Source organism: Euleptes europaea, chromosome 6, assembly GCF_029931775.1.
Source record: "Euleptes europaea isolate rEulEur1 chromosome 6, rEulEur1.hap1, whole genome shotgun sequence".
NCBI classification, from domain to species: domain Eukaryota; kingdom Metazoa; phylum Chordata; class Lepidosauria; order Squamata; family Sphaerodactylidae; genus Euleptes; species Euleptes europaea.
The window spans coordinates 103,785,859-103,797,707 of record NC_079317.1 but is presented as its reverse complement, the minus strand read 5'-3'; the positions used below and the strand labels follow the sequence as shown (position 1 = coordinate 103,797,707).

Here is an 11,849-nt window from a genome sequence, read left to right as displayed (position 1 = left end):
TTTTGGCATGGGGCTGGATCCATTTGGGGGGAAAGGTGGCCTGCATGCCCCCTTTTACCCATTCTGGGGACCCTAATAAGGGGTTTTGGGGGGAGGCCTGGAACAGGGGCATGCCTAGTCAGGGCCTGTCAGGATTGGACATGCCCAGTTGGGGGCTGTCAGGAGTGGACATGCCCAGTAGGGGGCTGTCAGGATAGGACATGTCCAGCCGGGGGGCTGTCCGGGTGGTGGCCTCCCACCAAGTGGCAGGGGACCCACACAGCAGGCTGCTGCCCAAGCAGGTCCCACATACTGCCATCTCAGGCTACTCCCAGCAGATGGGCTGGGAGTAGGATGCATCGGCCGGTATGCGGGTTGGGCCGATGCCTTGGATCCAGCCCCTATGCAACGCCAATGCCTGATGCTGTAACCAATAAAGTTGTGGCCATTTCCATTTCAGCTACTGTCTCTGTGTGTTTGATTGTATGCCAAGGTCTTCATAGTATGAGGATCATGGGGTGGCTGTTGTGTAACCCCATGCTTGCCATCTCCCGGACTGGATGCATGGCAACCCCAGAAACTATGTGTCGCCACCGTCCCAGACGTGAGGCAAGCCCCAAATGCTATAGAAAGGCCTCCCGCATCTTCCCGTGAAACAGGCATGAAGGAACCACAGGCAGGACGGCCCCTCCGAAGTGAACCAGAGGGAATCCATTTTCCTGTGACCCCGTTCACGTGTCCAGTAGGAGCCATTTCACAAGGAACAACCAGACACATAGCCAGCACCCACCCAACCATCTGCATGATTAACGACCCTCGGAAGCCTCCGTGATATCAGCAACTAAAGATCGCTCCTCCGGCATTGTGAAAGTGACCCGCCCGGGCGCAGCTGTTCGCGCCTTTGTATCCAGACAAATAAACCCATCAGCTATCGTCTCCTGACCCTCCCAGAATTGCGAAAGCCATAGGGTTTTAGTCAGCCTGTCTCAGTTGCCCCCCTGACACACCTTAGCAGCCGACCATCAAGGTTTCATTCACCTATTGTGAATGAATGGGAACCACGAGAGGATAATCCCATTATCCCCCACTCCAAAAAGAGTATAACTGGGGTCGTTCTCAGACATAAGCTACCTTCCTTTTCCCCCTCTCATACTTGCTGTCACTCTGTCGGTTGGGCAGAGATGCTCGAACACGCAGGGGACCCCCCCTGCCCCCTTTTTATTCCTCTCTGCTGCACGGAACCTTGGATGTCCCCTCTACAGGATCAGGTGATTATTGCCCCTCTTCAAAGGGAAATCTGCCACATTGGCAAACGTCTCTACCTTTTATTCTCTAGGCTCTGTGTGTGTTTTGTAAAAATCTGCTTTGTTTGTGTGTGAACATATAATCAAGTAAACACCTTTTAATTTTAATTCCATTGCCTCCGCCTTATTCTTTGAACCTTGGAATGGACTCCCGTAGACACAGGTTTAGATCCTGCAGTTATGCCCATTGCTGGTTATTGATTTGCTAATTCCTCCATATAAATATTCATAACCAAGCAATTTGGCTAACAATTGCATGCCAAGAATGGCAGGGGTGGGGGGCTGCAGTAAGTAGCCAGCTCCAAGACACTGCCCAATTTGGCATTATGCCAGAAATGGTCTCCTACAACAGCCAATCTCTGCATCTTTTATTAGCATACCCTAATGGGGCTGAGATTCCTGGATGCTGCTTGGCCTCTCCAGGACTCCATATTGCTAGACCCCCTGAAATTGACCAGCTTAGCTTCCCATTGCTGAAAGAGTTTTTCCTGTCTGTATGTTCCTTCCTCTTCAACCCCCCCTCCCCAACTCTCTGCACAGGGACTCCACCCAGGTCCTATAGAGGCCATTTCTAATGTGCCCCAATCCACTGGACATATCTGCCTACCCTTGATCTGACCCTTCCTGTCTCCATTCACAGCAGCCCAGACCCTTCTACTACTGCTTTGTCTGCACAGTTAATACTCCACACACTGCAGTAGCTCCAGGCAATGTTTGCACTTAAGGTTGAGGTCCCTCAGTTTTGTGGCAGAGAGGTTTGTCCACGCAGAAGGGCCACCTTCATTTGGATGAAGAGCTCCATCGGTTCCAGGATCTCCCAATAGATACTGATTCTGGACCACTGGAACAAGGGCTATCCCCCCAAAGAGTGGAAGAAACTTCTCAGGCTCCTGCGCATGAGAGGACTCGATCTTCCGCTGCACAATTTAGGAAGAGGCGTGTTCTCGTAATTGCGGATTCCCTACTGAGAGGGGTAGAGTCTAAAGTATGCCAACCTGACTTATTGTCCTGAGAGGTCTGCTGTTTACCGGGTGCACACATCCAGGATGTGACAGAAAGGGTAGGAAGACTCAACAAGCCCACAGATTATTACCCTTTCTTGCTCGTTCATGTGGGAACAAATGATAAGGTCGTGGCTTAGGAAGGGAAAGACAAATACTCCAAATTAATGACTGGCTGCGTAGGTGGTGTCGTCAAGAAAGGTTTGGATTTCTGGACCATGGCTTACATTTTCTAGAAGAAGCTCTTCTGTTGGGGGATTGTTTACACCTCACAAGGGTAGGAAAAATGTGTTTGGTGAGAGCCTTGCAAACCTGATCAGGAGGGCTTTAAACTAAATCCTATGGGGCAGCGAGACAACAACTTAAAGCCTTGTATGCTGACAATACCTGGAGACGAGAACAATAAAGATTTGCAGGGAGTGGCATGTATGCAAGGAAACAAACTCACAGGTAAGTACAGAAACGAAAACCACGGGGCACATAAACCATGGATTCCGATGTCTGTACACTAATGCGCAGAGTATGGGAAACAAGCAGGAAGAACTCAAAGCCCTAATACAGGAAGGGGATTTTGACCTAATAGGCATTTCTGAAACTTGGTGGGATGTCACTATTAAGATTGAGGGGTACAACTTGTTTAAAAGGGATAGACAGATAAGGAAGGGGGGAGGAGTAGCACTGTATGTCAAAGATGCGTACACTTGTGAAGAAGTACATGAATCTGAGCATGGTAGTGCAGTCGAGACTCTATGAGTAAACATAAAAGGAATAAGAAATAATCATGATATTCTGCTGGGGGTCTGCTATTGACCACCAAACCAGGCAGAGGACTTGCATGGGATGCTCCTAGACCAGATCACAAAGTTCTCAAAGAGAAAGTGTCCTGCCAAGGCAGGGGTTCTTTAAGATTTGGAGGCAATGAGCACTCTGGTAATTGAAGGAAAATCAACAGTTTAATTACCAAACTACACATTCAGCAGGCAAAACAATACAAAGTAACTCAGAGCAAATACCACTGTACATGAGTGTCTCTCTCTCCTTCTTGGGTGCAGGGGGCTCTGTGTGCAGCATCCAGAGAGATCCCAGAATCACCAGTCTTGTCCCACAGCATCCAGCCTGATCTGTGTAGAAGCCCCTTACATGAGTCTCTCTCTCCTCCTTGGCTGCAGGGGCCCCGTGTGCAGCATCCAGAGAGATCCCAGGGTCAACAGTCCGGTCATACAGCATCCAGCCTGATCTGTGTAGAAGCCCATTGTTTGTCTCCTTTCTTGGGTTTTTCACTCCGGCCAGGTACTTTGGGTTGACTTAGGACACCTGGCCCACAGCCCTGCCTTCCTAATCATGCACACCAGCTGCTGCATGAGCCAGCATAGACTGCCTAATCAACTAGTAAGCACATCTGGCGACCCAACACACTACAGAAACAAACTAAACTAACATTCATTTATATGGAGGAATATGTGACATGTCAACCTAAAACTCCTCGTACAATATTCTTCCGCATATTGCCACTACAGAAGGGACATGGTGGTCATGGGAGATTTTAATTATCGGGATATCTGTTGGAAGTCCAACACTGCTAAAAATGCAAGATCGAATAAATTCCTGATTTGACAACTTCCTATTGCAGAAGGTGGACAGGGAAACAAGGGGGTCTGCTATCTTAGACTTGATTCTCACCAACAGGGAAGAACTGGTCGATGAGGTTAATGCAGTAGGCACCCTGGGTAGTAGTGACCACATACTCTTGGAATTTACAATCTTGGGGAAAGGAAAACCTGTACGTAGTCAGACATATAGGTTGGACTTTAAAAGAGCAAATTTTAACAAACAACCTTATGCTAGGTAGAATCCCATGGTCAGAAATACTTAAGGAGAAGGGAGTTCAAGAAGGGTGGGCATTTCTTAAAAATGAAATACTGAAGGCTTAATCCCAAACCATTCCTATGAGAAAGAAAAATGGGAGGAGCCTAAAGAGGCCAGGATGGCTCCATAAACAGCTTTTTAAAGATTTGAGAAGTAAAAAAGACTCATTTAGGAAGTGGAAGGAGGGCCTTATAACCAAAGAGGAATATAAACAAATAACTAGTGCTTGTAGGGAAAGTGTTAGGAAAGCTAAAGCTCAGTATGAACTTAGGCTAGTGAGAGATGCTAAACACAACAAAAAAGGGTTCTTTTCCTATGTACAGAGTAAGAGTAAGAAAAAGATAAGCCCATTGCGTGGTCCGGAAAGTGAAATTGTAACAGAAGCTGAAGAGAGGGCAGAACTCCCCAATTCCTACTTTTCCTCAGTCTTTTCTCATGGGGGAAGTGGTGCTCAACATGGCATAAACAGAACATGTGATGAGGGAAGGGATGTGCAGCCTAGAATTGGCATTGGGGTAGTGCACAAACACCTGGTTTCTTTAAATGAAACAAAATCCTCTGGGCCAGATGAATTGCACCCAAGGATACTCAAAGAACTTGCAGATGTAATTTCTGAACCTGTGTCCATTATTTTTGAAAAGTCTTGGCAAACAGGTGAGGTGCCAGAAGATTGGAGGAAGGCAAATGTTGTCCCCATCTTCAAGAAGGAAAAAGGAGGATCCGGGTAACTACCGACCCATCAGCTTGACTTCTATACCAGGAAAAGTGTTCGAACAAATCATCAAACAGTCAGTCCTTGAGCATTTAGAAATGATGGATCTGATCACTAAGAGCCAGCACGGGTTTCTCAAGAATAAGTCATATCAGACTAATCTTATCTCCTTTTTTGAGAAAGTTACTACCTTGCTGGATCAGGGGAATGCTGTAGACATAGTTTATCTAGACTTCAGTAAGGCTTTTGATAAGATTCCACATAGTATTCTAGTTGACAAATTGGGAAAATGTGGTTTAGATCCTATTATTGTTAGGTACACTGCCTTGGACATGGAGGTTTGTTCAGATACCATCATAGGTGACAGCTGTTATAGACCTATCCTTTGTGTCTAATTTTTAAAAGGGCATATGTATACATAAATACAACAATCTCAATTCTTGCTTCAGGAGAAAGTGGTTTTCATTGGAGAAGTGGGGAAGAGGTGCTTAATCTGATGCCCCCCTTTTCCCCACCATTCCTCGCTTCTCTCTCCTGCCCCCTGTCAGTTTCCCTTTGTGGTTTTTTTAAAGTCTATGTCAGGAAAACTGACCTGAAAGGCACAGTTCTCTTCTTTCTCTGCTATTGTCTGGAAGGAGTTCTATCGGGATAGATATTTCCAGTATGTACGTGCAAAATATCCCATTAGTTACGAGTGTCTTGTCATTGCTATTCTGAGTGGAACTGGGATGTGTGCTTGGCTTTCTCTCACAACAGTATTTCAGCGGTTAATATCTAATTTGTTTGTTCCCTTTGATGTTGTGTACTCTGAAGAGCCCCAGGTAGCTGGGTCAGGAGGAAGGCTGACAGTTGGTTACCAACCTAGCTGTGTTGAGTCTACCTCACAACACTACAGGAGAAGGCACATTTGTTTGGGTGAAAGTGTTCCTTGCGTGCTTTGAGATGGGGTACTTTTCTGAATGCAAAGATGTATGAATGACAAGTGAGGACTTGAGAGGACATTTTCAGAAAATATGAAGCCATGGGGGAAAACTTTTTTTTAGTATGTGGCAAAATTGAAATGTATACAATACTTTCTTGTCAAGCCTAGACTTAATCTACTGCTCTAACAGCATAAAACATATCACTGATAACATAGTATATAAAATTGTACCAGTTGACATATTTATAAAATTTGAAAAGCTAAATGCATTATTTTTCTAAAAGTAAAATTGCAGATGTCACCCAATACTTGAGAGAGTTGCAAACTTCTGTACCCTATGCTGTCTTAGCCCATGTATCTTAGTTGTTGCAATCTGAGAAGGGAAGGAGGAAGATTCCCCCCCCCCCGGGCCTAGATGTCTCTGTCTACGGGATTCCCTTTTGCACATCAGCTTCTAAGTGCCCTGCTAACTCAGGTTTGTGGTTGAGGAGGATTTGAACAGGGTCTGCTGAATCTGAGCACAGCACTCTAACCAGTATACTGTGCTGTCAGTCTTTGGATCCTAAGAACATGAGCAAACATATTCTGGATTTCATTTTAGGGCTGTGTTTTTGAGTCCCTGTCCATAGATTGTTCCCCATTGCTACCCAGCCTATAGTTGAACATAGATCTGGAGTAGCCCAGCACATCTTGAAACCCACTCAGCTGAAGGCAGCTCTGAGATTGAGCAGATCTCCTGTTTGTGTTGCTTGCATGAAGCTGTAAAGAGCCTGCAGGCTGGTTTGCTGTGTTCAGCTTGGTGAAGGCCTGTCATGGATGTAGCCTTTGGCCTCAAGTAGTAGCTAGAGCAGTCTTTGTCATAGAATCATAGAGTTGGAAGAGACCACCAGGGTCATCTAGTCCAACCCCTTGCACAATGCAGGAAATTTACAACTGCCCTCCCCCCACACCCCTAGTGTCCCCTAGTGTTCTGGAATGCCCAGAAGATGACCAAGATGCGTTCCCTCTCATCCTCTGCTTAAGGTCATAGAATCAGCATTGCTGAGAGATGGCCATCTAACCACTTCTTAAAAACCTCCAGGGAAGGAGAGCTTACCACGTTCATTTGCCTTTTTAGCTACCGCATCACACTGCTGACTCATGTTCAGTGTTTGGTCTACTAAGACCCCAAGATCCTTTTCACACACACTACTGCTCAGATAAGTCATCCTATAATTATGCATTTGATTTTTCCTACCTAAATGCAGAACTTTACATTTCTTTGTTGAAGTGCATTTTATTAGTTCTAGCCCACTTCTCCAGGCTGTCAAAATCATCCTGCATCTTGGCTCTGTCTTGTACCATATTTGCTACCCCTCCCAATTTAGTATCATCTGCAAATTTAGTAAGCATCCCCTCTATTCCTTCATTCAAATCATTTATAAAGATGTTGAACAACACAGGGCCAATTACAGATCCCTGAGGAACTCCACAAGTCACTTCTCTCCGAGTGGATGAGGAACCATTAAATAGCACTCTTTGGGTGTGATTTGTCAACCAGTTGCAGATCCACCTAACAATAATAGGATCTAAACCACATTTTCCCAATTTGTCAACTAGAATACTATGTGGAACCTTATCAAAAGCCTTACTGAAATCTAGATAAACTATGTCTACAGCATTCCCATGATCCAGCAAGGTAGTAACTTCCTCAAAAAAGGAGATAAGATTAGTCTGACATGACTTATTCTTGAGAAACCTGTGCTGTGCGAAAAGGATCTTGGGGTCTTAGTAGACCAAACACTGAACATGAGTCAGCAGTGTGATGTGGTAGCTAAAAAGGCAAATGTGATCTTCGGCTGTATCAACAGAAGTATAGTGTCCAGATCACGCAAAGTGCTGGTATCGCTTTACTCTACTCTGGTTAGACCTCACATAGAGTACTGTGTTCAGTTTTGGGCACCACAATTTAAGAAAGATGTAGACAAGCTGGAACGTGTCCAGAGGAGGGCAACAAAGATGGTGAGGGGTCTGGAGACCAAGTCCTATGAGGAAAGGTTGATGTAGCTGGGTATGTTTAGCCTGAAGAGGAGAAGACTGAGAGGGGATATGATAACCATCTTCAAGTACTTGAAGGGCTGTCACATAGAGGAGGGTGCCAAGTTGTTTTCTTTTACCCCAGAAGGTCGGACCAGAAACAACGGGTTGAAATTAAATCAAAAGAGTTTCCGTCTAGACATTAGGAAGAATTTTCTAACAGTTAGAGCGGTTCCTCAGTGGAACAGGCTTCCTCGGGAGGTGGTAAGCTCTCCTTCCCTGGAGGTTTTTAAGAAGAGGTTAGATGGCCATCTGTCAGCAATGCTGATTCTGTGACCTTAGGCAGATGATGAGAGGGAGGGCATCTTGGCCATCTTCTGGTCACTGGGGGCATGGGGAGGAGGTAGTTGTGAATTTCCTGCATTGTGCAGGGGGTTGGACTTGATGACCCTGGTGGTCCCTTCCAACACTCTGATTCTATGATTCTATCTGGTCTGCAGGCAGCTTTCAGCATCTGCACGGCCAATTAGGCTCCATCTCCCCCCGCCCAACATCTTCCCAAACAGAGCCAAAAAACACAGTTGTGATATTTCAATACACTTTATTGATGGGGCTGCAGGTGCAATGGAGCTCAACCTCAGTGTCTCCTGGGGGGAAAGAGGTGCTACTCTCCCAGGGTGGCTTTGTATTAAGGCTGAGGGCCAACAGAGCAGCTCTTATCATACTGTGGATGCTTTCCAAGGGTGGGCTTGTTCTGTGGGGAAGCCTCTGGGTGAAAGGGAGGGTCAGCAGTCAGAGACAGACCTGCCCCTGTTGGATCTCCACTTGCAGCAGACAAGAACACTTACAAGTGCATCTGCAACAAGGGGCCAAGAGCTGCAAAAGCTGACAGACCTATGCATAGCCAGCAACTTGGCCTAAACCCCCCCAGCTGTTTTTCCACCCCAGCACCCACACACCACACCCTGTTGTGCACAGGGACCATGATGTGGGGTTTGTGCTGTTCAGATAAGAGGAATGAGGACTGGCATAGAAAACATCTGACTGAGAAGAATGACTCAACAGTTTTTATAGTGGTTTTCAGGCCTCTACTTCCTTCAAGCCCCATGTGACCTTACAGCATGTCCACATATTTTTTGCTGTCAAGTCACAGCTGACCCCATAGGGTTTTCAAGGCAAGAAACATTTAGAGGTGGTTTGCCATTGCCTGCCTTTGCATCATGCCCCTGGTATTCCTTGGAGGTCTAAAATTATAGGAAAAGGGGAAAAGGCCCATTGAAGAAAGCAAGGTTGTGCCACCCAAAAAGGTGGTGCAGCCCCACCACTGTTCATGGGAGCATTCCCAGGGCAAAAGGCGGTGGAAGCTGCCTAAAGGCAGCTCCACCCCCGGGAATGCCCCCCATGCCGGTGCAGGCTTTCCCTTCTGGGGCTGGTGGTGCCCAGCATTGCTTGGATGCTGGTGTGTTTGCCCCCATGCAGGTGCCACCTTATTGCATGATACCGTGGCACCTACGCCAGTGCGGGGTCACACCGTCTCCAAAGGAGTTTCGCCGCCCTCCTTCAGGAATGGCCTGTACGAGTGTATGAGTGGCCCAAGGTCACCCAGCAAGTTTCCATGGCAGAGTGGTGATTCAAACCTAGATTTCTCAGATCCTAGTCTAGCACCTTAACCACTGCACCGCACTGGCTCTCTGTCCACACCAGGTCATTACTGACCCATGGAGTCACATCCCGATGTTTATTAGGCAGACTATGTTTACAGGCTGGTTTGCCAGTGCCTTCCCCAGTCATCTTCCCTTTACCCCAAGCAAGCTGGGGTAAAGCATTTTACCAACCTCAGAATGATGGAAGGCTGAGTCAACCTTGAGCCCGCTACCTGAAACGGACTTCTGTCAGGATCAAACTCAGGTTGTGAGGAGAGCTAGAGTGCCCCGTGTACAATATCTCTACCAAAGTGTATTGTTATCTTCCCCTTAATTATTAAACACAAAGACAACAAGTACAAATGAATATTAAAATTAGTGGTTACAATTTATTTTACCTCCATGAAGGAAGCTATCTTGATTAGTTTACTAACATGTATGTAAGCCATTTTTGGAGGTGATGTCTTTCTGGTAAAATACTTCAACATAAATCCATCCTGAGGGAATCAGATAGGTCTTTCTGTCACTGGTCAGATTCCTCTTGGTTAGAAGACCGAAAGCAGAATAACTGAACTATAATAACTGAATAACTGAACTATAAAGACTCAGCTGAGAATCCTGGGATATCATGATGATTGCAGTGCAATAAGTTTCCATCGTCAGTCTGGATACAACCACAACCATATGTCGTTTGTCTGAGGCATAAGAATTATATTGTCTGGTGCACACTCTATTACTGATTTAAGGGCAGGATGCTCCCAAAGGTTTCATGAAAATAAATTTTGAATGTTTCTACTTCTGAGTTACCCTCATTGTTTTAATATTACCACTGTATTTTGTTGGCAAAAAATCATCAATCATAGGCAACTGCCCATCCACAGTCTTCCCCAATGATGACACGACTTATGCAGACATGTTTTCTTCTCCAAAGGGGTGGAATAAGATAGGTCTAGATAGACTAATGAGTAAGTAAAGAAGTGTCACATTATCTCACCAGGAAAACTGGAGAGATACATCAAGGGACAAAGCAAGCATACCAGGGTGTTTTGAAACAAGTGGAACCACTGATTCTCCCCAGTCATCCATCCGTGTCCACATATTATGTGACTGAATGCTTTGACTGGCATCCCACAAGAATTTTTCAGCTGAAGTTGTGTATCTTTTCTTCTTACCTAGGTAACGTATAACTACTAAAAAAAAAAAATAGAAGGAAAACAGATATCGTGAAACAGGTATGGTCACATGTGCTGGAAAACAGATCTCCCCAGAAATTTTCTGAAGGCATTCTTTACCTCAGTGTTCCTCAGACTATATATCATGGGGTTCACCATGGGAGTAACCACTATATAAAACACAGAGACTATTTTGTCCAGATTGTGAGTTTGCCTAGAACTAGGACGTGCATACATGATGCCAAAACCTCCATAGAAAATGATAATGACAATGAGGTGAGATGTGCAAGTGGAGAAGGTTTTCTGCCGGCTCTTGGAAGAGCTGATCTTTAAAATGGTGGCCAGGATGCAGGTGTAAGAGATGAGAATTGTAACAAAGGTTGTTATCAAATTGAACCCAACACACACAAACATCAGCAGCTCATTGAGACTGACGTCGGAACATGCAATTGCAAACAGTGGAGGACCCTCACAATAAAAGTGATGAATGGTATTTAGGCCACAGAATGATAGTCTAGAAGCAGCAACTGTATGGACTAAGGCATTTATATTCCCAGCAGCATAGGAAACAGCTATTAGGAACACACGTTTTCTTAGAGACATGGTGACTAAATAGAGTAGTGGGCTACAAATAGCCACATAGCGGTCATACGCCATCACAGCCAGAAGATAGCATTCAGTGGTGGCAAACGCAACATAAATGTAAAACTGAGTGAAACAACCAGCATAAGAAATTAGCTTCTTCTCTTTTAAAAGATCAGTTACCAACTTGGGGGTGACGGATGAAGAATAACAGACGTCGAGGAAAGACAAGTGGCTGAGGAAAAAGTACATGGGAGTGTGAAGCTGAGGAGACAACCTGAGTAAGGAAATCAAACCCAGATTGCCCACCAGGGTGATGGCATAAACAGCAACAAACATCACAAACAGGAGGATCTGCAGCTCTGGAATATCCGTCAGCCCTGTGAGCACGAATTCAGTCACGAATGTGTTGTTTCTCATCTGCATTGCTAACACTGTGGAAATCAAAATGAAATGGCAGTTACTATTGTTTTTCCTTTTCACAACTTGAACAGTAGTAGTGCAATAAAGACACAAGGGTCTCTTTGTTTATTTATCAATAATTTTTTTTAAGAAAGAAAAGGACATAAGGGCCTAAGTCCCTCTCTATTGTGGAGGGATTAATGGAAACTGAAACAGGATGATTTCTCAGCAGTAGATGTTACTTCTTTTA

The 11,849-nt window shown here is 45.3% G+C and overlaps 1 protein-coding gene across 1 annotated transcript; it reads right to left on the bottom strand.

Moving 5' to 3' along the window:
• Nucleotides 1-10,681: 10,681 nt before the first annotated feature.
• On the bottom strand, nt 10,682-11,638 carry LOC130478676 (olfactory receptor 1086-like). Its single transcript, XM_056850837.1, has one exon. It carries the CDS (start codon nt 11,621-11,623, stop codon nt 10,682-10,684), a length of 942 nt encoding a protein of 313 aa, XP_056706815.1. The 5' UTR covers nt 11,624-11,638.
• Nucleotides 11,639-11,849: the final 211 nt, after the last annotated feature.

Bases quoted from the DNA above. Each gene is read 5' to 3' on its own strand.
- LOC130478676 (XM_056850837.1), bottom strand. From the start codon at position 11,623: ATGCAGATGAGAAACAACACATTCGTGACTGAATTCGTGCTCACAGGG.